The following is a 27834-nucleotide window of genomic DNA, read 5'->3' as shown; positions in this document are numbered from 1 at the left end:
TATTGTGAGAGATGCCTAGAAGAACATGAAATCATTTCTGCCTCAGTCAAGACACTGACATGTGAACAGGAGAGACAAGGCATGTATGTTAATAGCTAGAGTATGAGGATTGGGGATATTCATTTGAGGTATATCCCTATTTATAAGTAGTTTCATAAGTGGAGTTGGCTAAACTGCTATAGATAAAAAATAGAGTTAATGTATTTAACTAATACTCATGAAGTATCTATTATGTGTTAGCCATGGTGTTAAGTCATAGAGATGTAATTTCCCCTAGAGTGAATAACCTAACTCGGAGAGAAGACATTGAAAAACAGAAAGTGACACTAGAGAGAATATTTTTTAATCTAAATATTGCTAAAAATTAATATACAGTGAACAAAGAGAGTCTAGTGTATTATCAGGTAACAAAATTAATCACTTCCATGGAGAAGAAACTACTAAGGACAGAAATTATTTTTATATTGTCTAATACCAAACTAAATATTATCACATAAGCAAGTAAATAAATTTGTACTTGAATAAATCCCGTGGAAAATTTCCTTTTTATTTTTTTATTTATTTTTTTTTATTTATTTTTGGGACAGAGAGAGACAGAGCATGAACGGGGGAGGGGCAGAGAGAGAGGGAGACACAGAATCGGAAACAGGCTCCAGGCTCCGAGCCATCAGCCCAGAGCCTGACGCGGGGCTCGAACTCACGGACCGCGAGATCGTGACCTGGCTGAAGTCGGACGCTTAATCGACTGCGCCACCCAGGCGCCCCGAAAATTTCCTTTTTAAAATACATCTTTAAAATCATTTTCCAATGATCCAAGTTGGATAATATTTTTTAAGAAACTTGATCAGAAATATCATCATAATTAAATAGTTAAAAAAAAAGCAAAAATAAACAAACAAAAACTTCTTGTTCAGTAACTGTATCTTTATCAAACTGAATGTCCTGGTAGGGGAACCAGGAAACCTTAAAATGTATTTAGAAATGAATATGCATGATTTTGGCATAGAACAATAGTGGTTAATGTTAGCGTAATGGTATACTATCAGACAAATGCATTCACAATAAACTGTTATTAATTACTAAAAATAAATCTATTAGAAAAAGACATTTAGAAACCTTTTTTTTTTACTTTATGTTAATCGTCTCTTGAAAAATTTTCTGAATCAGCCAGAGTTTATCTTAAATTGATGTGTTTTTGAATACATTTAAATATATTGACCAAGTTATATTATATATATATATATATATATATATATATATATATATATATATATATATATATAATATCCTTCAGGTAAAACCACATACTGAAACTAAATTAACAGCAACACTAAAAATAGTATATTGGAAAAACATTCTGTCATATTAGAATTAAAGCTTAATGACTTTCTTGATCCTTTTCCTTCTAGACAGGATTGGATATATATACCCCTCAGGTTTCCCAAAATGTCTTGGGAATATCTCTATTATTGCATTACCTGAAGCACATAAAAATTACTTAAGTGCCTCTCTCACTCTAGGATTCATGTTTATGTTTAAATTTTCAGTGCCTAATATTGTGCTGTGCACAAAAATACTGAATTAATAATATTGCATTATATTTCCAGTAGGGGATATCATGAAGAATATCTTATTTTAGAAATTATATATATACATTATTCAAATTTACTTTGAAAAGCAACTCCACATACTTTCATGATAGGAAAATTCAATTATAGTTAACAAAGAAATGGTATTTCTTCTATTAAGAAAACCCATGCTGTGGTTTTCCTTTTTAAAATTTTTCAGTTTTTGTTCAGGACTTTGTTTTGTGTCTGTTTAGATTTGTTTTATGTTCTAAAGCAAATGTCATTTAAAAAACACATTTGTTTATATCTATTTTCAGTTACATTTATTCTGCTTTTCTAGTAATAATAGATGCAAATCAGTGTTTATTATTTAATAACACACAGATGTTCCATACACCACAGATAAACAAACTTTCCAGCCCACTGCTTCAACAGTGCCACTGTAAATTCATTCTCTGAATCAAATGCAAACTTTTTATTATTGAACTCATGTAATTCTAGATTTTAGAGCTGCTTGTGTGGGTAATTTTCTCCCAGAATACTCTTTCCCTTAATTTATATTTCTACATTCATTTTTATATAACACTTTGTTTGAGATATCAAATTCCCAACTCAAGCCTTCTCATTCCAATCTGTTACCTCTGTTCATTTATGAAGCTTTTGGAAGCTTTATTTATTTATTTATTTATTTATTTATTTATTTATTTATTTATTAAAGGCTTGCCTAAGCTTCGGGAAAAAGTAAAGGAAAAGTTTCAATGCCTGGCAGGGAGAGACTGATTTGCTGTATACTGTTTTATAAGGCGCAAAATTACATATAGAAGGTATGGAACCATACAGGAATTTGTGTATATCTATAGGAATCTCTATAATAACAACTTAGCATTTTACTTCCACTTAAGATTCAAATTATGTGTTTGTACTACTTTTTCTGATAATATTTATGTCTGAAACACTTATTTTACTGATAAAGTATCTTAAGTTCAGGAATCATATTTGAAGAACTTAGTAGTATCCATGAGAGATTTATTCAGTAATTTATTATATAATTGCAAAATAAAACAATTCTTAGCTTTTTTTTTTTTGCTATAAATTACAACTAAACAGTGAACTGGCAAGAGATTGTGATTAGGGAAGAAATTCTTTTAAAAATCTTGAGAATACATCCTAGGAAAAAAAAGTTAAAAAAAATAAGTATTTCTAAACATAGCCTCAATGTTAATGTGCAATTACATAGGAGGAGAAATTCTTTATTACACTAGTAATTAAAAAAATTAACACTTAATATGTCTGATTTGCTTTTTTAAAAAATAAAATATAATCATTATTTTTAAGAGATATTGCTAATGCTATAATTAACAGTGTCTTTCCCAGAACAGGCATTCAATAAATGGTTGTTGAGTATCAACTGTAGGATAATTTCCATCTTATACAGTACAAATCTTATACAGTACAAATCAGAATTATACTGGTTGTGATATCCTACTTCTAGATTAACTTTCTCATCTTTGCCTCTGAATTATTAGACAATACATTTTGACTGTGACATGTTGCTTTTTAAATCTTGAGGAAAAAAATTCAGTTATAAAGAATGCATTAGCCATTTTTAACATGTCACACACTTTCCCTAATTCCTTGCCTTTAATGTCTGAGATAATAGTCACAGCATTTCTCATTAAAAGTAAAAACTACTAAAAAAAAAAAAAAAAGTAAAAACTACTTGTGGGACACCTGTGTGGCTTAGTCAGCTAAGCATTAAGTATTTGACTTTTAGCCAGATCTCATGTCATGATCTGTGGGTTTCACGAGTTCAAGCCCCACATCAACCTCTGTGCTGACAGGCAGAGACTGCTTAGGATTCTCTCTCTCCCTCTTTCTGCCCCTTCCCCACACATGCTGTCTGTGTCTCCAAATAAATAAATAAAATAGAAAGGTAAAAACTACTTGCTTTCCGAAGTTTGTTTGTTTGTTTGTTTAACAAAGAAAGGAAAATTATTACCAAATATGTTGTAGCTTAGAGTATTTGGGGTCTTCATGAAAGGAACAGAAGGAATTGAGACTTTTATTTAAGTTGAAGTCCAACACATGTATGTGGGCATAATAAACAACTTGTAGGTGGGCAAAAGAGCTATATTTGAAAGACAAAAATCTTAGCCTTTTAAATAATAGGAAAATATTTTCATGAGCTTCAGTTAAGGAAGAATTTTTCCAACATGCACAAAAACATCACAAGCCATAGGAAAAATTAATAAATTTGAGAAACTCAAACTTCAAAACTTCAATATGAAAACACAGGCACACACACTTTAAACAAATTAAAAAATAAAGTCCTAACTGGGGTAAATATTTACATTATTATTATTCAAAAAATATAACAAATTACTATGTATCAATCATAAGTCAAAGGAAACAAATGGGAAATTCAGATGAGAAACTCATCTATAAATGTTCGGGGAGGACAAAGAGGCTAACAATCAGGGAATTGCAAATTAAAGCAATGAGATTTCATTTGCATGAAGATTCACCGAATTCAAATAGTGAGAACCTCAAATTAGTAATTTTGCAGACAAACAGAAACTATACTATGGGTGGAAATGTATATTAATAAAATAATCTGGAGAACAGTATTTTCAATATCTTATGAAATTGGAAACATATATGAACACTGAACAATTCCTTTCTCAGCAGACCCTTTTGAGAAGGTCTTACATAGGTGCTCTAGGAGATAAGATAAGACTGGAGCTTCATAACAGCATTGGTTTTTGTTAACATAACACTGGAAATAACTTCAATGTCTCTCAGTAGAGGACTAGTTAAACAAAAATGGCACATTCCTATCATAGAGTAATATTGAGTGATTTACATACAATGGACGAGAAAAATACCAAACTTAAGATAGTGGTTACATTTGGAGAGGAATGAAGGAAATGATATTCTATCTTTTGTGCTTGACTTGGAAAATTACTAAATTGAGAATTTTTATGGTAACTAAGGGACTTCACCATCATATGCAATGTCATATATTAAAAGAGAAAAACTTAAAGCAAAGGAAATGAACCTGCTAACAGTCATCACTTTTGGGTCATGGGAAATTATAAATAAATTTGCACATCTATTTTTTAGTTATTTTTCCTAAAATTAAAAAAGTGACAATAGTATTATTACTCTTCAATTTTTTTGCCTGAAAATACTAGAATGCTTCCACTAGAGTGCAAAATTGAGACAACATACTATCAAAACTCAAAGCTACAGTGTAAGTCAATCCCCATGTATTTAAAACCGTTTTTTGACTTAGCCTTTCAATTTTTTGTGATAATACCTGGAGCCTCTTTAAGTTCCCTGAAAAACAAATATTTGATTTCCTTCCTAGAATATAATAAAAGAGCAATCAGGAGGCAAAAGCAGAGTATAGTAAGGTCCTGTTAGGCTCATTTATGAATCATAAAAGGTTTGATAATGTTAAATACCAATTGCAATGCTAAGACAGCATGCTGGGAAGCATTCATGCAGCTAGAAATCCATAGCATCATGGGTCTTCTTAAAAGTAATGTAAAATAAGAGTGAATTAGATCCCAATAGACTTCCCTCTTTGCCATAGTTGTTTGATACACTGAAACAGAATTTCTCACTGTTTTTTAAGATATCTATCAAGTGATCAAGCTTGTGTTTATCTTTAAAATTTCTACAGCATCTGAAGTTATACAAAGGATCTTCATCAAAAAGAAAAGGAAAAGCTTTTATTGACCAATACACTCTCCTACCAACAACAAATGGTTAATGATATTAAGACACAAGTCTCTTTATGCACAGAGAAGTCGTAACTTTCTAAAAGTAGTTGGCACCTCTAAAAGATCTGGGTTTTAAATGTTACTTAGAAAAAAGCATACACACTTTTTTTGAGAGAGAGAGAGTTGGGGAGGGGGGTGAGGAGGCAGAGGGAGAGAGGAGAATCTTAAACAGACTCCACAGTCAATGTGGAGCCCCATGTAGGGCTCAATCCCACAACCCTGGGATCATGACCTGAGCCAAAACCGAGAGTCAGCCTCTCAGCCGACTGAGCCACATAGCGCTCCCCCTGGTTTTTTTTTTTTTCACACACACCTCTAATAGTCTAATACTCTAATCTACACAATTCTAATGAGGTAAAGGGAATGAGAATAAGACTTTAAAAACCTCTGATTTTCCAGCTATAATTATAAAAAAATAGAACCCAAATTCCCAAATTTGCCCAGGTAAGAAGGAATTGTGGATTTGCAGATGTAATATTCCCTCAAACATTTTATCAGCATTAAGACACTAAGTCAGGAAAGGCCCAGAAGACCACTGGTTTAAGAGTGTGCTGAAATTTGCCTCAAGCTGGGGTGTATTCTGAAGGAAGGATGAAAAGGCAAAGAATTTCAAGTAACAAGAAGTGTCTGTGATCTGTGGTCTATTTTTGACCTGGACATACACAGACTTTGCATACTACTGTATTAATTTATGTATGTTTACAAGTATAAATTCTCCTGAAGTTTTCCACTGCCAAGGCAAACATCACCAGAGATTTGAATGTAATTTAACTGCCCTTGTCTCCTTTAAGTAGTCCCATAATAACATGTGCTGCTGGCTTATTGCAGCTTAGGTGTTTTCCCTCATGCTTATGAATAACTCTAGTTGGCTTTATGAATAACATACTCACAACAGTAGTCTCATGAGCCCGTAAATGAGTTATTAGCCATAAAGAATACACCACCCAAAGCTACAAGTAAAATTTATGCCTAGCTTAATAACATGGTTGCATTAGCAAGATTCTGTGTACTCCCCACTACTAAGTCAGGCGCTTATAGAGTAGGCAGTTAGGTAAACATGAGCTGGAGACAAGGGTGGTGATAAATACATTACCATTAGAAACCTAAGGGCACAATATCCTGACTTATAGCTTTCAACATCCTGGCGTTGTGGCTTCCAACACCGTGGGGCTGACAGACCAGGAGCCACAGGTGCACAACATATGCTCTCCTCTTCAACCTCGGCCCCAGGGTAAACTATAGCTTCATTATAATATATTTACACTGGGGTTTTGACACCCCACCCCACAGCAGTGGGGAAAGATGGCCATGACAGTTCCAGTAAGAACCCTGTAGGGCCAAAAACTACACCTCCTGACCATTAGGAGGAGTCACTTAAATGATTGGAAATAATCCCAGAGACTCCTCACCAGCTATGACCCATAAGCTAAGCAAACATTAAAAAGAAAAGACACTCTTAACCCCAGTGCAGTTGGCCTCTCCAGGCCTGCCCCCTCTACTATCATGAGGGTGTACTGTCCTTAATAAACTGCTTTGTGCTTGCTACTTTCCTCCTGGCTGTCTTTATTTGAGCGCAGATCCTCAGGTAAATGTTCTGTAGGGAAATCTAGAATCGAAATCTCCGTTCACAGAACAGAGACTCCCACCAGTAATAGCTGAATAGCTAAATTTGGTTTTAAGAATGAAAAACTTGATAAAATGCTTCATAAAATACTATACAAAAAGTTATAATGCTTTACTTTCCAGAGAAAAAGATGTCACTGTGTATTTCTTCACTTGGTCCTTGAACAGAAACTTTCACTGGGGCCTTGGGAAGGCAACATAAAAATAAAAGAATTTGGAAAATATGTAGCAATTTCTCTAAAGAGCATGGTGCTTGAGTTTAACATTTGTTGTGGAACACTGTTGAACATTTGTGTCGTTTTTTTCAATAAATATTCTTTAATGCTGACCACTTTCTGCAATTGTGTTGTGTCTCCCAACTATTTTCAGTATATTTGAAGCCAATAAATACTACCTAGTATACCTCAGATGCAGTGAATTGATAAGACGAAATAGTGTCCTGGTTTAGATTTTAGTGTGATGACTCACAAAAAAAAAATACCAACTTTTGGGGGCGCCTGGGTGGCTCAGTCGGTTAAGCGTCCGACTTTGGCTCTGGTCATGATCTCACGGTCTGTGAGTTCGAGCCCCACTTCGGGCTCTGTGCTGACAGCTAGGAACCTGGAGCCTGCTTCAGATTCTGTGTCTCCCTCTCTCTCTGACCCTCCCCCGTTCATGCTCTGTCTCTGTCTGTCTCAAAAATAAATAAACGGTAAAAAAATTTTTTTTTAAATCAACTTTTATAGCTGCCCAACAAACTTCAAATAGAATGGCCCATGACACTAATCATAACTCACTAGATAGCCTGAGGGAAAGACCTCTTAGAATTAAGATGTTACAAAAAAAAAAAAAGCAGGTCATCTGGGGTGCCTGGGTGGATCAGTAGGTTATATGACCAACTTAGGCTCAGGTCATGATCTCACGGGTTCATGAGTTCGAGCCCCACGTTGAGCTCTGTGCTGACAGCTCAGAGCCTGGAGCCTGTTTCAGATTCTGTGTCTCCCTCTCTCTTTGCCTCTCCCCCACTTGCACTCACATGCTCTCTCTCTCTCTCTCTCTCTCTCTCTCTCTCTCTCTCTCTCTCTCTCTCTCAAAAATAAATAAACATTACTTTTTTTAAGCAGGTTACCTACATAAAGGGAAAACTGCCTAGATTGCTGCTCTACTTCCTCTGTGGTAGGACATATACCATTAACATTTTTTTTTAATTTACCAAATAATTTGTTTCTGAGCAATTTTTAGTTTAAACATGTATTTAAGAGGGGCACCTGGGTAGCTCAATCAGTTAAGCATCTGACTTAGGCTCAGGTCATGATCTCATGGTTCCTGAGTTAAAGCCCTGCATCAGGCTCTGGGCTGTCAGCACAGAGCCCGCTTCAGATCCTCTGTCCCTCTCTCTCCGCTCCTTCCCTGCTCGCTCGCTCTCTCTCTCTCTCTCTCTCTCTCTCTCTCTCTCAAGCAGGGTGCTTGAGTTTGACATTTGTTGTGGAACGCTGTTGAACATTTGTGTCATTATTTCGATAAATATTCCCTCTCTCGTGTGCACTCTCTCTCTCAAAAATAAATAAACATTAAGAAAAAAACCTTTAAAAGTGTATTTAAGAAGTGGCAGGTTGAGATTTCAAAGGATTTAAGCAAGGAAAATATATCCCTTCACTTTCAGTTTTAATAGAATTCAAACTTGACATACTACCAAACCATAAAATAAATACAGGGAGGTCCAAACATGTTTTGACTTTTCTTATAATGATTACTTTCTCTTTAAAAAAATATTAAATAGTAATTTTTTAATTGGATGTCCCTACTTTGCCGAAACATCATCCTCCCCCACTTATCTTGCCTATTGCTAATCTCACACTGAATTTGACTCTCTATTAATTCTTCCCCATGTTTAATTCTAATATAAAACCACCAAGACATAGATCAGTTAGGTAGAAAAGTAATAAGATATTTGAATACCAATGTTCAAATTAATAAATTTTACTATTAAAACTTAATGCCAATATTACTGACTCTGATTCAAAATTAATATCAGTAGCAACTATAATTCCTACATTTTTTACACTGTAATAGTGTCTCCAATTTTTACTTCTTAGTCCTCAATAAGAATACTCATTAACAATATAGTAGAAAGAATAATGCAAATTTTGTACTTATTAGTTGTACTTCTACTGCTTATCTACTATAAGTCAGGTACTGCATTAGAGAATTTATGTATATCTTCCTAATGATTAATATGATATTATTTCTATTACTTTTGCAAAAACTAAGACTCAAAGAGTTTAAGGCAATGTGCATAAAACATCAAACTACACAGCAGAAGAATTAGGATTTTATTCCACATCTGTCTTACCAAGGACTTACTAGTACCCCATGTTGTACAGCCCTGCTGTAGAGATGATGGAAGAGGAAGGTGCTTTCAGCAGGAAGGCTTGTCACTTTTCAAGGACTAACTGCCTCAGGGAGCCACTTTCTCTTAATATCTTTCTGGGGTTGTATCTTCATATTGCATCACCAAGATTCATCCCTGGTTAATCATAATAGATTTGAGAGATCATACCAAACCCTCAAAAGGACAGAGGGAGAAGGTGCTAAAACCAGCTTTACTAGAATACCAAAGACCTGCAACTGTAAGGGCAAATACAAATTAAAACACAGGAGGTCAGTTCTCCTTGTTGAAAATAAAGGAATCAATCCCTTCCCCTTTTCCTAGAACATTTACTTTAGAAAACTTGTAACTTCTTTCTCTCTTTTACACACACACACACACACACACACACACACACACACACATTAGCCATAAGATTTTATATATATATATATATATATATATATATATATACACACACATATATATATATACACACATACAAATATATATTTATTTATTTATCTTAAATATATATTAAAAGGCCAATTAAGCCTCTTGTCATCTTTATGACTCACCAATGCCTTTCCCAAGGATCTGGGAAGTATCTCTTTGAAATGTAATCACCAGGGAAGATAACACCCTATTTCCAAATTTCCATGGGAAAGTAGAAGCCTAACTTAGGTGGGTGGGAGCCTAAAATCCACCTTTCTCATAAAGAACTGCGAAGTGTATTTTTCTATGGAATAAAACCAATTAGCTAACACAGATGGTCACCCCAGTTTCCAAATAAATCTAGGAGGAACTATGTGTGATAAATGGTGCTTTCAAGCCTTCTTACTTGAGGACCAGTTATTATTTATATTGAGAATATGTATACAATGGGTTGTGCCTTCCTGACTATAAAAAAAGGTGAGATTGCTTTCTGCCTTTGTAATCTCTTAGTGAATTGACTGTGATGTGCATCTGATTCTGATTTAATGCCTATTCATTAATAAAATTATTTATTTTTCCTCTACCTTTATGGAAAGATTTTTGGGGTTGGAAAAAGATTTTATTTTTAATTGTATTTCTTCCTCACAATACTTGCATAAATATAACCTCTTGATAGCTATCTCCATTCTACTTAACCTAGTCAAACCTAAAACAAGCAAACAGCAGCAACAACAACAACAACAACAAAACGCTCAAAAATGGACTGGCACATAGTTGGTATAAAATAAATATTAGTTGCCTCTGCATCCAAGTTCATATACAAATAAATGGCATAATTCAGATTCTATCCAATAGATAAGGGTATGGTATGGACACATAACCCAGGTCTGGCTATTCCAACTACTGCCTTCCCAATCGTAGCCTTTTGGATTAGTTCACAGATGAGCACATGGTCCAACTTAATCCAGCCGATACCACTCCCTCTACCCCAATCCTCCACCATGGATTTTGCTGAAACTTTGGCAAAAGAAGACCTCTACCTCTTTCAAAAGGAGATCCCTAAGAACCAGGTAAGCCTAGAACAAAGTTCCTTAACTTCAGTAAGACTGATATTTGGAGCAAATAATTCTTTTTTTTTCTTTGGAGGGGAGGGGCTATCTTGCACATTGTTTAGAGGTTAGCACCACTGGCCTCTATCCTCAGATGCCGGTAGCAACATCTCCCCCACCTCCTTAAGTCAAGACAATAAATAATGTCTCTCAACATGGCCAAAAGTCTCTTGGGAAAAGACTCTTGGGTTATCCTTCCAGTTGATAACCATTGGTCTAGAGCCACCTTGGGTCGCCTTTGTCACCATATGGAAAGAAAGTACTTAAGAATAAAAACTACAGAGGAGAGTAAAGCCAAGAGACAAAAAGGCAGCAAAGGATGTGTCAGACATTAATGACATACTTTAAGACCCTGAATCCAATTATACTTGAAATGAGAACCACCATAGGACTTTTTTAGTAATATGAGATATTTTTTAAAGTATATCTGTGTAAGCTATTTTTAGCCATGTTTCTGACACTTGTACCTGAAATAGTCTTGATTGATTTCATAACTACCATACAACATACATACAAATAAATATGACAAATATTAAGCTGGTAATTAAAGTGTGACAGATGCTATGCAAGAAGGGTAGTGTGGACGCTCATAGCAGGTGGGCTTCCTGGGGTGAGGTGGGGAAGCATCACTGGACAAGTATATCTGAAGTTAAGTAGAAGTAATTCAGATGAGCTGATTTGGGTGGAGGTTGAAGAGAGTGGTACAGTCAGAGAACTAGCCTAAAAGCTTTAAAAGAGAACAAGGCTGAAAAAAGTCCACCTGGGTTTGGTTGGAGAGGACAAAATAGATGAAATATAGAGAGGTGTACCAGTTAGCTTCTCAACAGAAAACAGATGGCACACTCAAATGATAACTGAATAGGATTTGTTTACAAAGAGAAAAATTAATTACACAAGTCCGGGTGGAGGGTAGAATATTGATTCTCAAATTTCAGCGAACATCAGAATCACCATTAGGGCTTGCTGAAAGAAAGATTGCTGGGCTCCACCCCAGAGTTATAGATCTAGTAGTTCTAGGTTAGGGCCTGAAAATTTGCATTTCTAAGAAGTTTGCAAGTGAAATTGATCTGCAGGTGTATGGAACATATTTCAAGGACCCCCGGTGTTGGGAAGTTTTAAGGGATAGTGCAGGAACCCAAGGCTAATAGCACCTAAGCTGTAACCATCCTGAGATCTGGAGAAACAAACCTATGTAGGCTGTAAATTGGAACTGAGAACAGGAGATAGATTTGTATAGATCAGGCCTCATAATAAGAAACTGGCATTCCTTGTAGGCACACAGCCAGCTCAAGCCAACATCTCAGGGAGCAAGGAGGGAAATAAATATTCTGACCTCACTCTCCTCCTTCCCTTGGATCTCTTACTGGGAGCCCTGTTGATTTACTCCATGTAAGACAACCTCCCAATACAGAAAGCATGGTGGAGAAGATCTGAGAGTACATCTAGAGGGTAAAAAGAAGATTTCCATAACAGATAGACAACCAAATGTGGAAGTATTATAAATATATTATATAGTCGGTGCTGTATTGTTAGGACAATGGAAACTACTGATAGATTTTATGCACGAGAAAAGTGTGATCAGATTTCTTCTTCTGAAACAACATCCTAGCTGAATGATATAGATGATAGATAGATAGATAGATAGATAGATAGATAGATGACAGATGATAGATAGATAGATAATGGATATATATACAGATAATGTATTAGAAAGGAAAGATCCTCATATTGGGATATTATTCCAGGTAACAGTGCAGATGGAGATAAGTGAGCAGGTTTCAAAATTATTTAAGGACAGGGGCCCTAGGTGGCTCAGTCAGTTAAGTATCTGACTTTCGCTCAGGTCATGACCTCATGGTTTGTGAGTTTGAGCCCTGTGTCCTTCTCTGTGCTGACAAGGTCAGAGCCTGGAGCCTGCTTCAGATTCTGTGTCTCCCTCTCTCTCTGTCCCTCCCCCATTCACGCTCTGTCTCTGTCTCTCTCAAAAATAAATAATCATTAAAAAAATTATTTGAGGACCACACTCAATAAAACATGATGGAGTGAGAAATAATCCAAAAATGACTACTAAATTTTGGCTTAGGGAACCTATTGAATCATTGCTCCATGTACTGATATAAGAAATTCTTCAGAAAGAAAAGGTTTAAGAAATATAAACAATAAATTTAGTCTGGAATATTCTATCTTTGAGATGTTTATGAAATATTTAAGCAAAAAATATAACAGAGGTAGGTTGATATATGCATCTAAGGCTCACGCCTAAAGATGCAGAATGGTGAAATTTCAGTTTGAGCATGGTAATCAAGCTATGAGAGAAGATAAGCTTATCCAAAGAAAGCAAGGAGAGCAAGCAGTTTAGGATATTTATCTGATTATCAGGAAGAGTTACTACTTTGTGTTGAAATTAGCATATTCATAAATATGCAAACCAGGGTGAGGTTGTACAAAGAAAAATATATTGACTATAATCATCATTCTAGTTTAATACGACTCATGCTAAATATTAATAACCAAGGCTTGGTTGGCAATATGAAACATGAGGAAGGCACCAAGAAAGTGGATACTAGGACAGAATAGTACTCTACTAAAGGAAAAATAAAAGGTGAAATGAAAGATATGGCACTAAGAAGAATAAAATGATTCAGTAACTTGAAGCCCTCATCAGTGGTCTCAATCCAATACTACAAATAATTTTCTTGAGAAACAAATATCAACTGATAGAATCCCCCTTACTATTCCTTCATTTTGGGTGCCATCCTCTTTTATGCCATAGATCTAAATCATTATTTCCTAACCTTCATTTTCTACTTTTAATTTCTTTGAAAAAAAAATAGGCTACGTATGCAAAGGTTTGATGCTGGATATACATTTGTATTGGTATGTGCAGGATCCATTCTACTTTCTTCCTGTATAAACACCCTAATTTTCCTTTAAAAATTCACAGTTCCTCAAATCTAAATCTATGTGGTTTTAAAAGGGATTCACCCCACTTCCTAATTTCTTGTGTGAATATATTGCCTCCAAGCTATCCAATGAGAATAGCACTTCTTTCCTTTTTAAAAAAAAATATTTTTAAGTTTATTTATTTTTGAGAGAGAGAGAGAGAGAGAGAGAGAGAGAGAGAGACAGACAGACAGACAGCAGGGAAGGACAGAGAGAAAGGGAGAGAGAGAATCCCAAGCAGGCACCACACTGTCAGCATGGAGCCTGATGTGTGGCTCGAACTCACAGACCATGAGATCATGACCTGTGCCAAAACCAAGAGTCGGATGCATAAACAACTGAGCTACCTAGGCACCCCAAGAATAGCACTTCCTCTGAATGGGATAATTGGTTCAGAATCTAGTTTATGACCTTGGTCTGGCCAATGAAACCAAATTTGGGGTCCCTTGATTAAATTATAGGGTCCAGGTGTTTTACTTCTACCTGGATGGTTGATCTAGAACTGTCGGTGGCAATTGTTCTTGCCATCTGTTGAGAGGCACATGTCTAAGAGTAAAACAAATACAGAGAAACAAAGACTACATTGAGGCAAAATATCAGGGAAACTAAATCTCGATATTCTAAATCCAGCCACACTACCTCTGGACTTTATAAGGATGCAAACAAACAAGTTAACATTTTTGCTTAAACCAGCTTGAATTAGATTTCTGATGGTTGCTGCTATAGTAATATAAGTGAACACAAAGTTTAAGGTTTCATATCTGATTCCAAATCATATACATTTTTATCATCTTTAATAGATTTTACAAAGTAAAATATAAATGGACCATTTATGCAGAATTTTTTAGAAATAACTGATTAAGCCTAGAACCTCAGGACCTTATTGAGTAAATTTCAAATAATTAAATAATATGTTGAAGATTAAAGAAAAATAAGTTTAATGATAATTGTTTATTTTTTTTGTTATTCTGCTTCTAACCAAACCCTAGCATCCCCTGATAGATAGATGATAGGTAGATAGATAGATAGATAGATAGATAGATAGATAGACAGATAGGGATAGAGACAGATCTCCCTTATTCCTTTACTCTTGATAATAAACTTTATAACTAATAGCAATGAAATATCTTCAAAATGTTGTGAAAACTGCCTATTTTTGCTACTTCCATTAGTAAGGACTTTAGGGTACAGTTTTCATGGTTTTTTAAAAGCAAAATATATTTTGTTACTTTGTAGATATTTGGCAATAATTACATGCCTTAATATTATGGAAAATGTCAAAATAAACTTAAATGTTACAAAACACAAAGCCAAATGTAATATTATTATTATTATTTTTAAAAAATAAGAGTTTATCTCAAAGAGATGAATTAATCGACACTGCCAACTAAGAAATTATGAAATAATGCTTTCTTGACCAAAGAAGGAATGTCTGGCTTTATTCAACTAACTAACTAACTAACTAAATAAATAAATAAATAAAATGTCTATCGCCAGATTAATACACTTAAAATACTTTATTTTACACAGTATCTTTATTCCATTCTTTTTGCATATAGATTTCTCTCATCTCTAAAGATAAGAAGTAACCTACGCTAATCCAGAAAATTTTTATCATAAAATTTAGAGTTTGCATCATCATTCCTTCTATTGATTATGAAGTCAGTATTATAAAAGTGAAAAAGAAATAAATTGTTGGGAAACCACATTATAATTTGCAAATTAGGACTAAATATTTCAAGATATTAAATCACTAAATACTAGTGAATTTAAAACAGACGACTCTCTCTAATAGAACCATACATCCCTCTTAGTTTGTTTATATTTAAGGGCAAAAATAAGACATACTGTGAAGATAATTATTTAAGGAAATACTTGAAATATATTACTGCTCTTTGCCATTATTAACTCTTGACCATCAAAAAACTTTTAAAAAGTAAATATTTTAGCAATCTACAAAAGGTAATGATAAAAATGAGAAAAAAGGCTTACGTGATCAATCAGTTCACGGACCATTCCATTCCACTGTCCATTGGCATCATCTTGGGCTCCATATTTCCCATCCTCCACAAGTCTAATTTCATACGTAAAGCCAAGGATTGTAGATAACTCTCTGAGGAGGTCAATACAATAGCCCTCAAATCGATCATTCCCATAGAGAGGTTTGTCAGACTTCTTAAACAAGACATAGGGCTCTTCCTGGAAACAGTAAACATGAAGGTAGGAAATAATAGTTAATCATGAAACTATAAGAATTAAAGCTTTCCTTAGAAGATAGAATATTTCACATTAATTTAGAAATACAGACAATTTTATTTTTTTCCTAATTGTAATTAACATAGTTTGAAAACCTAAGAAGGCAGATTACTTTTGGAATATTTGTGCTTCAAAGGAGAATATTTAACTATAATAATTTCATCATTACTATCTAATAAAAATATGTCACATATCCCATATCATATATCTTATGTCATATATAAGGGATAGTATATAATGTGATATATGCCATAAAATATGTAATACGTAAGATATCATTTCACATGATTACAATACCCCAGTTTGAATTATATCATTTAATCAATATCTACTGTGCTATTTCAGTGGGATATATTGATGGAAAAATGAAAAAAAAAATCCACTGCCTAATTGCCTACTATGTGTTAAAAACTGTAGAATGGACTTTTATATATTACCACATTTTGTCCAAACAACCATGAAAATCATAACCACTATATTTATTTATAGAAAAAGAAATAGTAGCTTACTTTGGAATATAGAAAAAGAAACATTTTTCAAGTGTTTATACATTCATCCAACAATATTTTATGAAGCGTCTACTATGAGCCAGCCCTCCTCTATATAAAAGAGAAATTTCTGAGTCATAAAGTTCATGATATATATGAGGAAATAAATAATAAATGCCTAAACAAGTAGAACACATAATTTCTGATACTGATAAATGGCATAAAAACATAAAATAGGGGAATAGGATACAGAACAACCTCAAGGTACTTGGCAAGATAAGAGGAAACAAGACAAAATTGAGAAATATGTCTGGAAGTCTTTGATGAGGAGATGAGAGATGAAGTAGAAACTAAAAGATGAAAAAGAATCTAGTCATTTGAAAATCTGACAGAAGAGAACTTCAGGTCAAGGATACAGCAAGTAAAAGCCTTAAGGCCAATATGACACTGGAGTGTTCCAGAAAGAGGACTACAGCCATCAGTGTGACAGGAATCACATCCAGTAAGTGAGGGAATTAGTTGAACAAGGTCAGAAATGTAGAAAGAATGAGGAGCCAAATCCTGTAAGGCTCTGAATAACAGGCCCTGTTAAAAATTCACATGTTTAATTAAGTACTAAGAGAATCCGTGCATTAGCATACTTTCGTGGGGGCAGGTGGAACATGGTATCTGTATCCAGATATCTGATATCCAGAGTGCAGTTGGCGGTACTACTTATTTCTATTTGACTACGGGTAAAGCCTCTGGAAGGTGCTGTCAGAAAAAGACACTGCAAAGTGGAAAAACTTAAAAGGCTGCCATGCCAGTCCATCTAGAAAGATGACCACCCTCCTCCCAACCCTGGGAGAACAATACTCATCCCATGAGGGTCATCACACCTAAGGGCATTTTAGATATGATAGCAATGTGTCCTCTTGTCCACACTCATCTCAGAAACAAGACTAATTCCATTTTTCTTCCCATCACTGTTGACCTGGCTTATCCCTGTACTATTTCATACACACTCCAACCTGACCAGTGTGCTGTTCTTCTGACACTCCTACACACTGAACTCTGTGCTAAAGAACTCTTGCTTAGAGATCAGCACATTGTTCCACATTTGTAACTAATTTTTGGAATTCCCTTCAACTTTTTGCTTTATTGGACCCACATCTTGACAACACTGCTTCTCCTTCAGCTCTCTCTCTCTCTCCCTCCCTCTCTCTCTCTCTCTCTCTCTCTCTCTCTCTCTCTCTCTATATATATATATATATATATATATATATATATTTACATATATATATCCACTATATATAATTTTGTATATTTAAATATAAAAGCCATTAAACTTTTAGAAAATAAAAGCATAGGAGAGTGGCGCCTGGGAGGCTCAGTCAGTTAAGCATCCAACTTGGCTCAGGTCATGATCTTGCAGTCTATGAGTTTGAGCCCCACATCTGGCTCTGTGCTGACAGCTCGGAGCCTGGAGTCTGGAGCCTGCTTCAGATTCTGTGTCTTCTTCTCTCTCTGGCCCTTCCCCTCTCGTGCTCTATCTCTCTCAAAAATAAATAAACATTAAAAACAATTATTTTAAAAAGCATAAGAGAAAATCTTTAGACCTGACACAAAATGCACAATCATAGAAGAAAAAAAGTGAAAACTGGACTTTATAACAATTACATTTTTTTTGCTCTGTGAAAGACACCATTAAAATTGTAAAAACAAGCTACTAAGCATAAAATCCAGCATTCATTTATTTATTTATTTTTAATGTAAATCCAAGTTAGTTAACATATAGTGCAATAATGATTTCAGGAATAGATTTCAGTGATTCATCATTTACATACAACACCCAGTGCTCATCCCAACAAGGTCCTCCTTAATGCCCCTTGCCCTTTTAGCCCATTCCCCCACCCAACACCCTGCCAGCAACCCTCAGTTTGTTCTGTGTATTTCAGAGAATCTTAAGGTTTGTCTTCTCTGTTTTTATCTTTTTTTGCTTCCCTTCCCCTATGTTCATCTGTTTTGTTTCTTAAATTCCACATGAGTGAAATCATATGATATTTATCTTTTTCTGACCTATTTAGCTTAGCATGATATACTCTAGTTCCACCCACGTTGTTGCAAATGGCAAGATTTCATTCTTTTTTATTGCCGAGTGGTATTCCATTATATTTATCAGTTGATGGACATTTGGGCTCCATCCATACTTTGGCTATTGTCAACAGTGCTGTTGTAAACATTGGGGTGCATGTGCCAGTTCGAATCAGCACTCCTGTATCTTTGGATAAATACCTACTAAGTGCAATTGCTGGGCCATTGGGTAGTTCTATTTTTAATTTTTTAAGGAAACTCCAAACTGTTTACCAGAGTGGCTGCACCAGTTTGCATTCCCACCAATAGTTCAAAAGGGTTGCTCTTTCTTTTCATCCTCGCCAACATCTATCGTTGCCTGAGTTGTTCATTTTAGCCATTCTGACAGGTGTGAGGTGGTATCTCATTGTGGCTTTGATTTGTATTTTCCCGACAATGAGTGATGTTGAGCATTTTTTCATGTGTCTGTTAGTCATCTGGATATCTTCTTTCTAGAAATGTCTTTTCATATCTTTTGCCCATTTCTTCAATATCCAGTGCTCTGGCTTTTGGCCATTCTAATAGGTATGTATTGGTTTTTCACTGCTGCTTTAATTCAAAATTCCCTAAGGACATATGATATTGAACATCTTTTCATATACTTCAATGGAGTTTTATTAGAACTATTTTATTTTATTTTTTTTTAATTTTTTTTTCAACGTTTATTTATTTTTGGGACAGAGAGGGACAGAGCTTGAACGGGGGAGGGGAAGAGAGAGAGGGAGACACAGAATCGGAAACAGGCTCCAGGCTCCGAGCCATCAGCCCAGAGCCCGACGCGGGGCTCGAACTCCCGGACCGCGAGATCGTGACCTGGCTGAAGTCGGACGCTTAACCGACTGCGCCACCCAGGCGCCCCTAGAACTATTTTAATATGTAAACTATTTTACTAGTTAGGGTATTTTAATTACTAGTAGAACTATTGTATTAGGACTATTTTACTAGCTTATTTTATTAATTGTCATTTTTCAGAGAGGTCACATAGCTAAGAGATAAAAGCTAAGAAGGGACTCAGCTAAGAACTCAGGTTTTCTAAATTCCAAAATACATACTTTCCCCATTATTTTATGTTGCTTTCTACACCATAAGAGCATTTGTAGAAAATCTACATGTGCTGGAGTTTGAAACGGAATTAGATCAAACACATAGGAAACAGAAATTAATTTGTAACTAAAATCAAAGCTAGATATTTAGGCTTACCATGAGGTAAAGGACAATAAGGATCCTAATTTTTAGTACTATGTGATCACATATAAAATTTATTCTCCAGGGGCACAGAGAATACTACAAATGTGACAAATACAGTCTTCTTCCACCCCTGTGACTATTATACCCATTTTCCTCTCTACTCTTCTTTTTTTAATTTTTTTTTTGTTTATTCATTTTTGAAAGACAGAGAGAGACAGAGCACAAGCAGGAGTGGGACAGAGGAGAGGGGGTGGGACACAGAATCCGAAGCAGGCTCCAGGCTCTGAGCTGTCAGCACAGAGCCCAATGCAGGGCTCAAACTCATGAACCATGAGATCATGACCTGAGCTGAAGTTGGATGCTCAACCGACTGAGTTACCCAGGCGCCCCTCCTCTCTACTCTTAGTGGCATGCTAGTCTTCTAAGTTAGATAAAATGTTTCCATGGATGACAATTTAAACGCCCCTTTTACCTTGGAATGAATATATAATATAATATATATATGTATATATATATACGTATATATATTATATTATATTATATTATATTATATTATATTATACATACACACATACACATATGTACACATTTATCTTATGAACTAGAGTTAAGCAACTTATATGGCATGATAATTACTTAAATTTGCATCAAAAAGACCAAACATCATCGGGTACATAGCAGAAAACAAGTAAAATGACCTCCATACTGAACAGAATGTAAATGGATTGCTCTGATCAACTGTCAAAGCCAAAGGAACTTGAACTTGAAAGAAAAAAATTATAAGACAGGGAAATTCTCCTATGAGTTTCAGGTATGGTGGTAACAAATCCTCAGTTTCCTAACCCATGGGCAGAAGGTTAGAGATTTGACAAGAACATACCATATTTCTCTGCAGAAGATGGGACAGCCTGAGAATTTGGGACTGGTAGAATGGGAATCAAAAGAAGCATGTGGGTACAATACATTAATTCTATTGAATTAATATTTTGATTTCATTCAGTTTTTGATTTATAAATAATTTTTTTAAATTAAAACTCTCAAAATATTGATGATTTGTTAAGATCCATAAACTAAATAATAGAACTATCTAATATTTTCCAGCACCTATACTTTGTACCAGACACTGTTCTGAGTGCTACCCTTGGATAAACTTATTTATTTCTCATTATAACCATAAGTCCATAATAATATTATTTCTATTTTACAAATGAAGAAACTGACGGCAAGAGTGCTTTTGCCAAGATCAATAGCCAGCATACAAACTAGAGAGTCAGATTATTGGAATATTTGCCTCCACAGTATATTTTCTATATTAAATGACTTCTAATGATAATTTCCAAACTCAATTTGAATGCATAATTTGCACATAGCTCATTAGATAACTTAATATATATTGTATGACTTTATTATTTTTTCAATCACTGAGATTAGCCGCTAGGTTAATGTAATGCATGCAAAATGGTAATACATTTACTAATTGAACAATGCAATCAAAACAACATTGCAGAAAAGTAGTAAATATAGCCCTTTTCGCTCCCTGAGCAGCACCATGGCAGTGTCGCTCCCTGAGCAGCACCATTAGCAATGTCTAATATAAGAAATACTGGGAAAACACTAGTCATGAGAACTCAAGGAACCAAAACCACATCTGATAGCCTTAAGGGTCGTGTGTTTGAAGTAAGCCTTGCTGATCTGCAGAATAATGAAATTGCATTTAGTAAATTCAAGCTAATTACTGAAGATGTTCAGGGCAAAAACTGCCTAATTTCCATGGCATGGATCTTACCCAGGACAAAATGTGCTCCATGGTCAAAAAATGGCAGACCATGATTGAAGCTCACGTTGATGTCAAGACTACCGATGGGTATTTGCTTCCTCTCTTTTGTGTCAGTTTTACTAAAGAACGCAACAATCAGATTCAGAAGACCTCTTATGCTCAGCACCAACAGATCCACCAAATTCGGAAAGAGATGATGAAAATCATGACCCAAGAGGTGCAGACAAATGACTTGAAAGAAGTTGTCAGTAAATTGATTCCAGACAGCATCGGAAAAGACATAAAGAAGGCTTGTCAGTCTATTTATCTAATGATGTCTAAGGATATCTAATGATGTCTTCATTAGAAAGGTAAAAATGCTGAAGAAGCCCAAGTTTAAATTGAGAAAGCTCATGGGGCTTCATGGTGAAGGTAGTAGTTCTGGAAAAGCTACTGGGGATGAGACCAGTGCTAAAGTTGAACGAGCTGATGGATATGAGCCACCAGTCCAAGAATCTTTTACAATTCAGACATTTAATGGTGACAAATAAAAAATCTTATTTGTGAAAAAAAAAAAGTAGTAAATGTATAATCCAAAAAATTCATTCATCACGAATGACCTCCTTTCCAAGTAAGAACACATTTTTTAATTATTTTTTTAAGTTTCTTTATTTTTGTTGAGGGAAAGAGAGTGCAGCTGGGGCAGAGAGAGAGAGAGAGAAGGAAAAAGAATCCCAAGCAGACTCCGCACTGTCAGCACACAGTCTGATGGAGGGCTCCAGCTCATGAAAGGTAAGATCATCACCTGAGCTGAAACCAAGAGTCGGATGCTTCCGTGACTGAGCCACCCAGGGGCCCCAGAAAGAATACATTTTTAACATAAAAGTTCTTCAAGAATTTGTGAAAATAGCAATTTTAAGCCTAACAGATTAAGGTAGTAATATACGTGTCTAAAAACTGCATTTGCATTATTAAGGCATCATTGTCTCTTTAAAATCTTTGTTGTATGTCTTTCACACAAACTCACTTGCACATTAGAAAAAAAATTAAGTTAGTGCTTAATGAAATATATTTGAGGCACATGATGGATATATGTGCACAAAATACAAAAGCAGAGCAAAAAATTTTAAAGATTGTTATGCTACTTAATTCTCATTAATTCAGCTTTTCCTGGTAACTATCCTACCTATTAACTTGATTTCCACCTATAAGCTAATAAGAAAACTTCTGTCAGGGGCGAATAAATTTGTTGATCCCTGTGAGATTAAAGTCTATTTAGATATATATTTTAAACAGGTTTTCATATCACTAGAAAAAAATGTGGTCTGAGTGCATCTTTTTAATATTTATGGGTCTCCACAATGTCAAATATCATTCTTCCTATATTTAATTCTGATAAGTAAGACACCATTTTCCAGTTGTGATTCCTATCTCCAGCTACATTGTGTCACAAGATAGTTTACATCCAGTTATGACTCTCCTTTAGACTCTCTTTCTCTGTTTCATACAGCACAAGGATAAATAATAACCTCATGTAGGAAAAGAAAAATGGTACCAGAAGCAATTACTGTACCACATACTGAGTTCAATGAATAATATGATAAAACTCTCCTGGGCAACTTTACTGATTTCTCATATAGTCTTAAATCTCCACATCAGCATTTGCTAGAGGTAAAAGCACTTCATTTCACTGGCATCTGTAATAAAGATTTGTCAGCATTTCCACTATCAAACCCAGTTTTAAGGAACCCAATAACTCATGTATTTTTATCTGCATTAGACTGGGAGTTGGCAAAGAATATAACCAAAATGAAGTTCTAAAAAAGTAAAATATGTTTTAAGGTTGAGGGGACCAAAATGTTTTATTTAAATATAATAAAACTTTAAAATTCTTAAGTTATAACTCACATATCCTTCAGACCTTATCTAGACCTAAATTATTTTTTCATATGCTAACCCCTGAACTATCATTGCCATACTCATGATATTCAAAAGATAGGTACATAAAAATGCAATTTAATTTTATAGATGTATAAACTATCCCTTGCCATTTCAATGATAAGGCTAAACTAATTTATTTATTTATTCAAATACATATTGACTATTGTGTACCATTTTAGGCATCAGATATACAACAGTGAAAAACAAAACAATACAGAAAAGTTTCTGCCCTTCTGGAACTCCCAGTCTAGTAGTGAATTTGAGATTCTTGTCTATTTTATAATATTCTGTATCATTCACAAGGCTACTTTGCTTCATTAATTACCAGAGAGGAAATATCAACATACAGTATACCTTTGAAATACATGATTATGTTTTATTTTAGAGCAGGACCTATGACACTGTGGCCCTTAAATAATTTATTTGGGAAAACAGAAATGGATACTCAGCCTCAATCTTGTTCTGAATTTACCCTCATAACAAAACAACTTTTAAATGGCAACCAGCTGAAACTCCAGTTGCTATGGGTAACAATATTCTCAATTAAAAACAGTATAAGCATTTAAGAGATATTTTTAATGTGTCTTAATTTTTCCTTAATGAATATAGGGTTCTCTCCCTCCCTCTCTCCCTCCCTCCCTCCCTCTCTCTCTCTCTCTCTCTCTCTCTCTCTCTCTCTCTCTCTGTTACACACACACACACACACACACACACACACACACACACACACACACCTTTTTTATTTTTCTATTTTTTAATTTATTTTATTTTGAGATAGAGAGAGAGAGATTGAAGCCTTAGCAGGCTCCACTCTGCCAGCACAGAGCCCAACATGGGGCTCAAACTCACAAACCATAAGATCATGACCTGAGCTGAAGTCAGACACTTAACTAACTAAGCCACCCGGGTGCCCCAACCAATACCCTTTTTAAAAAATAGCATTCCTATGGGTCAAATGAAAAGGGCAAAATGGTTACAATAATAACATCAGGTTAAAATAAAATTATAGAGATTAAACTTAAATCTGAGCAGTTTATGTGTTCCTGAGAATCATTTATCTCCCTCAATTTTCTTAGTCTTTTTTTTTTAAATTTTTTTTCAACGTTTATTTATTTTTGGGACAGAGAGAGACAGAACATGAACGGGGGAGGGGCAGAGAGAGAGGGAGACACAGAATCGGAAGCAGGCTCCAGGCTCTGAGCCATCAGCCCAGAGCCTGACGCGGGGCTCGAACTCACGGACTGCGAGATCATGACCTGGCTGAAGTTGGACGCTTAACCGACTGCGCCACCCAGGCGCCCCTCTTAGTCTTATATACATACTCTGTGTATCCTATCACTGCCCTCAGACTAAAAGCATTAAGTAATAATACTACAATAGAGCAACTTGGTTTTTAAAGAGTGTGGAGATCAAGATGGAGGCTGTGAAGTTGATTGGAAGTGGAAGGCTAATGAATGGGCATCATGAAGGGTAGGGGCAATGATTCTGCTGCCATTGGCTCCTGGGGAAGGTGAGTCAGCTCTGTAAAACTATACAACTTACACATTAACATAAGGGATTAAAAAGCAGACCTCAACATCTTGCCCTGGAATGCTCAAAAGAATGCAAAGTGGAAAATTATTCCTTTAAAAGGAGGATTAAGGATGAAAGGACATTATCATGGACAGTAATACTAAGAAGATGGGTATTTCCCCAACAAACAAGTTATCAACTCACTGTAACTATCTGAATATGGTCTATACTACTGCCCTCATAGGAGATACTTCTGGGTAGATTAAGAATACATAATGTGCAATGTGACCTGGATACTACACCAACAACCACTTATGATATAGTAATGCTTTCTAATACTAATATATATTTCCAATTAGCATGTTTTGGTTTTAAGTAGCCACCATCATGTCTGTATGGAATAGTGACCTATAAGTAAAAACAGCAACTATAAAGATGGTCAATGAATTACCGTTCTCTTCTACAGTACAATTCTAAGTTTAACAAAATACATGCAGCTACCTATATCTACATTTGATAACTTCATGATAAAATATAAATGTAAAATATTTTTAAATTTTTTTTCAACTTTTTTAATTTATTTTTGGGACAGAGAGAGAGAGAGAGAGCATGAACGGGGAAGGGGCAGAGAGAGGGAGACACAGAATCGGAAGCAGGCTCCAGGCTCCGAGCCATCAGCCCAGAGCCCGACGCGGGGCTCGAACTCACGGACCGCGAGATCGTGACCTGGCTGAAGTCGGACGCCCAACCGACTGCGCCATCCAGGCGCCCCAAAATGTAAAATATTTTTGTTTTTCACCTAATATTTTATCTACCAACCCATCCATCTATGCATTCATTAAACATTGTTATGTTAATTCTATATAAAGATTTCTAGTATAGAGGTCAGCAAATTTTCACTTAAAAATCAGGTAGTGAATATTTTTGTCTTTGTGGATAGTAAGGTTGCAACCACCCAACTGCCATTGTAGAGCAAAAGCAGCCATAGGAGCAATGAATAAGCTGGCAAAACTGTCAGTTTTTAGGGATGCACATTTTAGGAACTCTGGAATCTAATTAAAAACTTACAACAACCAGGGGGGATGCTTTGTAAAGATAAAAACTGCAGAATTTTGGTAGGAGAGCTCTGTGGCATATCAATGTACCCTGTTAACTATTGTCCTCCACTACCAGTTCTGTAGCAGCATTGAAGATGGCAGCCTACATTCCTGGTGCAAGTTGTGGGTACCAGAAGGAATGGTATGGGCCCATGTTCAAAGAAGGGAATTCTGTGTTTTGACCTGAAGGATTGGCTCAAGGGTTTGCCTTTGTTTCACCTACACAGGAGCTTCCTGAGGGCTGAAGCGGCTTAATAGGTGGTGTTTTCATGAACATGTAGTGGCAAATATATTAGCCATTTCTTCCTGTGAAAGATAACAGCAGAGACAAGAAGCAGATCAAAATGCCTGAACAGAAGAAAGAAATACTTCCCTGAGGAAAGAAATACTTGGAATTAGTGCTATACAATGCTCCTTCATAATCAAGGAATTCTAGAAGCCCATGCACATGCCTATGGCAGGATGTATGCTCAGGAAAAACCTGGGAAGACCTTAAGCATTTACCTTTGGCTGGACTTCAGGCTCTGTGTAAGCAGGAAAGGAAGAAAAGGGTATAATTGTAAACTGCTTACCTAAATGAACAGTGAAAACTAAAAACATTTTTGAAAGAAGGTGAAGAACACACAAATGGAAAGATAGTCTGTCTCCATGGACTGGAAGAATTAATATTGTTAAAATGTTTATATTCCCCAAAGCAATCCACAGATCCAATACAGTCTCCATCAAAATTCCCACAAGATTTTTCACAGAACTAGAACAAATACTTCTAAAATTTGTATGGAACCGCAAATTACCCCAAATAGTTGCATAATCTTGAAAAAGAACAAGGACAGAGGTATCATATCCTCTTGATTTAAAACTCTACTACAAAGTTAGAGTAACAAAACAGTATGGTATTGGCATAAAACCAAACACACAGATCAATGGAACAGAATCGAGTTTAGAAATAAGCTCATGCATATATGGGAAATTAACTTATGACAAAGGAGTAAAGAATATACAATGGAGAAGACAGGGCCCAACACTGTGAAAGAAACTTTGCTAGGATTAGTAGACTGCTGCTGTCCTTTTGAAATTCTTACTACCTTTCTAACAAGAGATCCTCCTTTCATTTTACACTGGGGGTGGAAATTATGTAGCCAGTCCTACATGCAATCAGGAATGAACTATTGACTTAAACAAAGAGTAGAGTAAATGAAAATATTTTGGAGAGAGAAAATGATTCATATGGATGCTGAAAGAATGATAGTCATTCTCTGAATCACTGTATGATCTAAGTGACTAGAAAGTGTGAAACAAACAAACAAACAAAAAAAGATAGGGGGAGATAGTATCATGAGGACTTAAGTTAGGAAAATCTTTATTCCTGCAAAATTCTGAGAAAAATATCTAGATGTAATCATTGTGGATCATCAGTATTTGAATTCATATCCTGCTTAGAATGATATTCTCTTTTCTGAGATTATTTTTAAGCATCTAGCTAAAAGTCAATTTTGATGTAGGAAATGAGGTTAGAAATTTTTCCCCAATATTCTCCCTTTAGGTATTTTCTCAGTATTTAGCTACTGGATAAATTTGAACACATGTTTGGGAGAGTGATGAAGCAAACCAAAAGGAGGAGGACATGATTTATCACATGATTGCAAAGTGGAGTTTTCAATCATTAGGATT

At 35.3% G+C, this 27834-nt stretch overlaps 1 protein-coding gene and 1 pseudogene across 5 annotated transcripts in view; one reads left to right on the top strand and one right to left on the bottom strand.

Annotated features, from left to right (window-relative positions):
- GRIK2 (glutamate ionotropic receptor kainate type subunit 2) overlaps nt 1–27834 on the bottom strand; it is a 651626-nt gene that overhangs the window by 198769 nt on the left and 425023 nt on the right. For all 5 annotated transcript variants that reach the window (XM_019831021.3, XM_019831024.3, XM_019831022.2 and 2 more), the window contains exon 10: nt 15806–16012. In XM_019831021.3, coding sequence (XP_019686580.1) covers nt 15806–16012 — 207 coding nt within the window. The remainder of the gene's footprint in view (nt 1–15805; nt 16013–27834) is intronic.
- LOC102900257 lies at nt 16999–22190 on the top strand (annotated as a pseudogene).

The sequence above is a fragment of the Felis catus genome, chromosome B2 (assembly GCF_018350175.1).
Source record: "Felis catus isolate Fca126 chromosome B2, F.catus_Fca126_mat1.0, whole genome shotgun sequence".
Lineage (NCBI taxonomy): Eukaryota > Metazoa > Chordata > Mammalia > Carnivora > Felidae > Felis > Felis catus.
The sequence above is the reverse complement of the archived record's forward strand: the minus strand, read 5'-3'. Positions and strand labels throughout refer to the sequence as shown.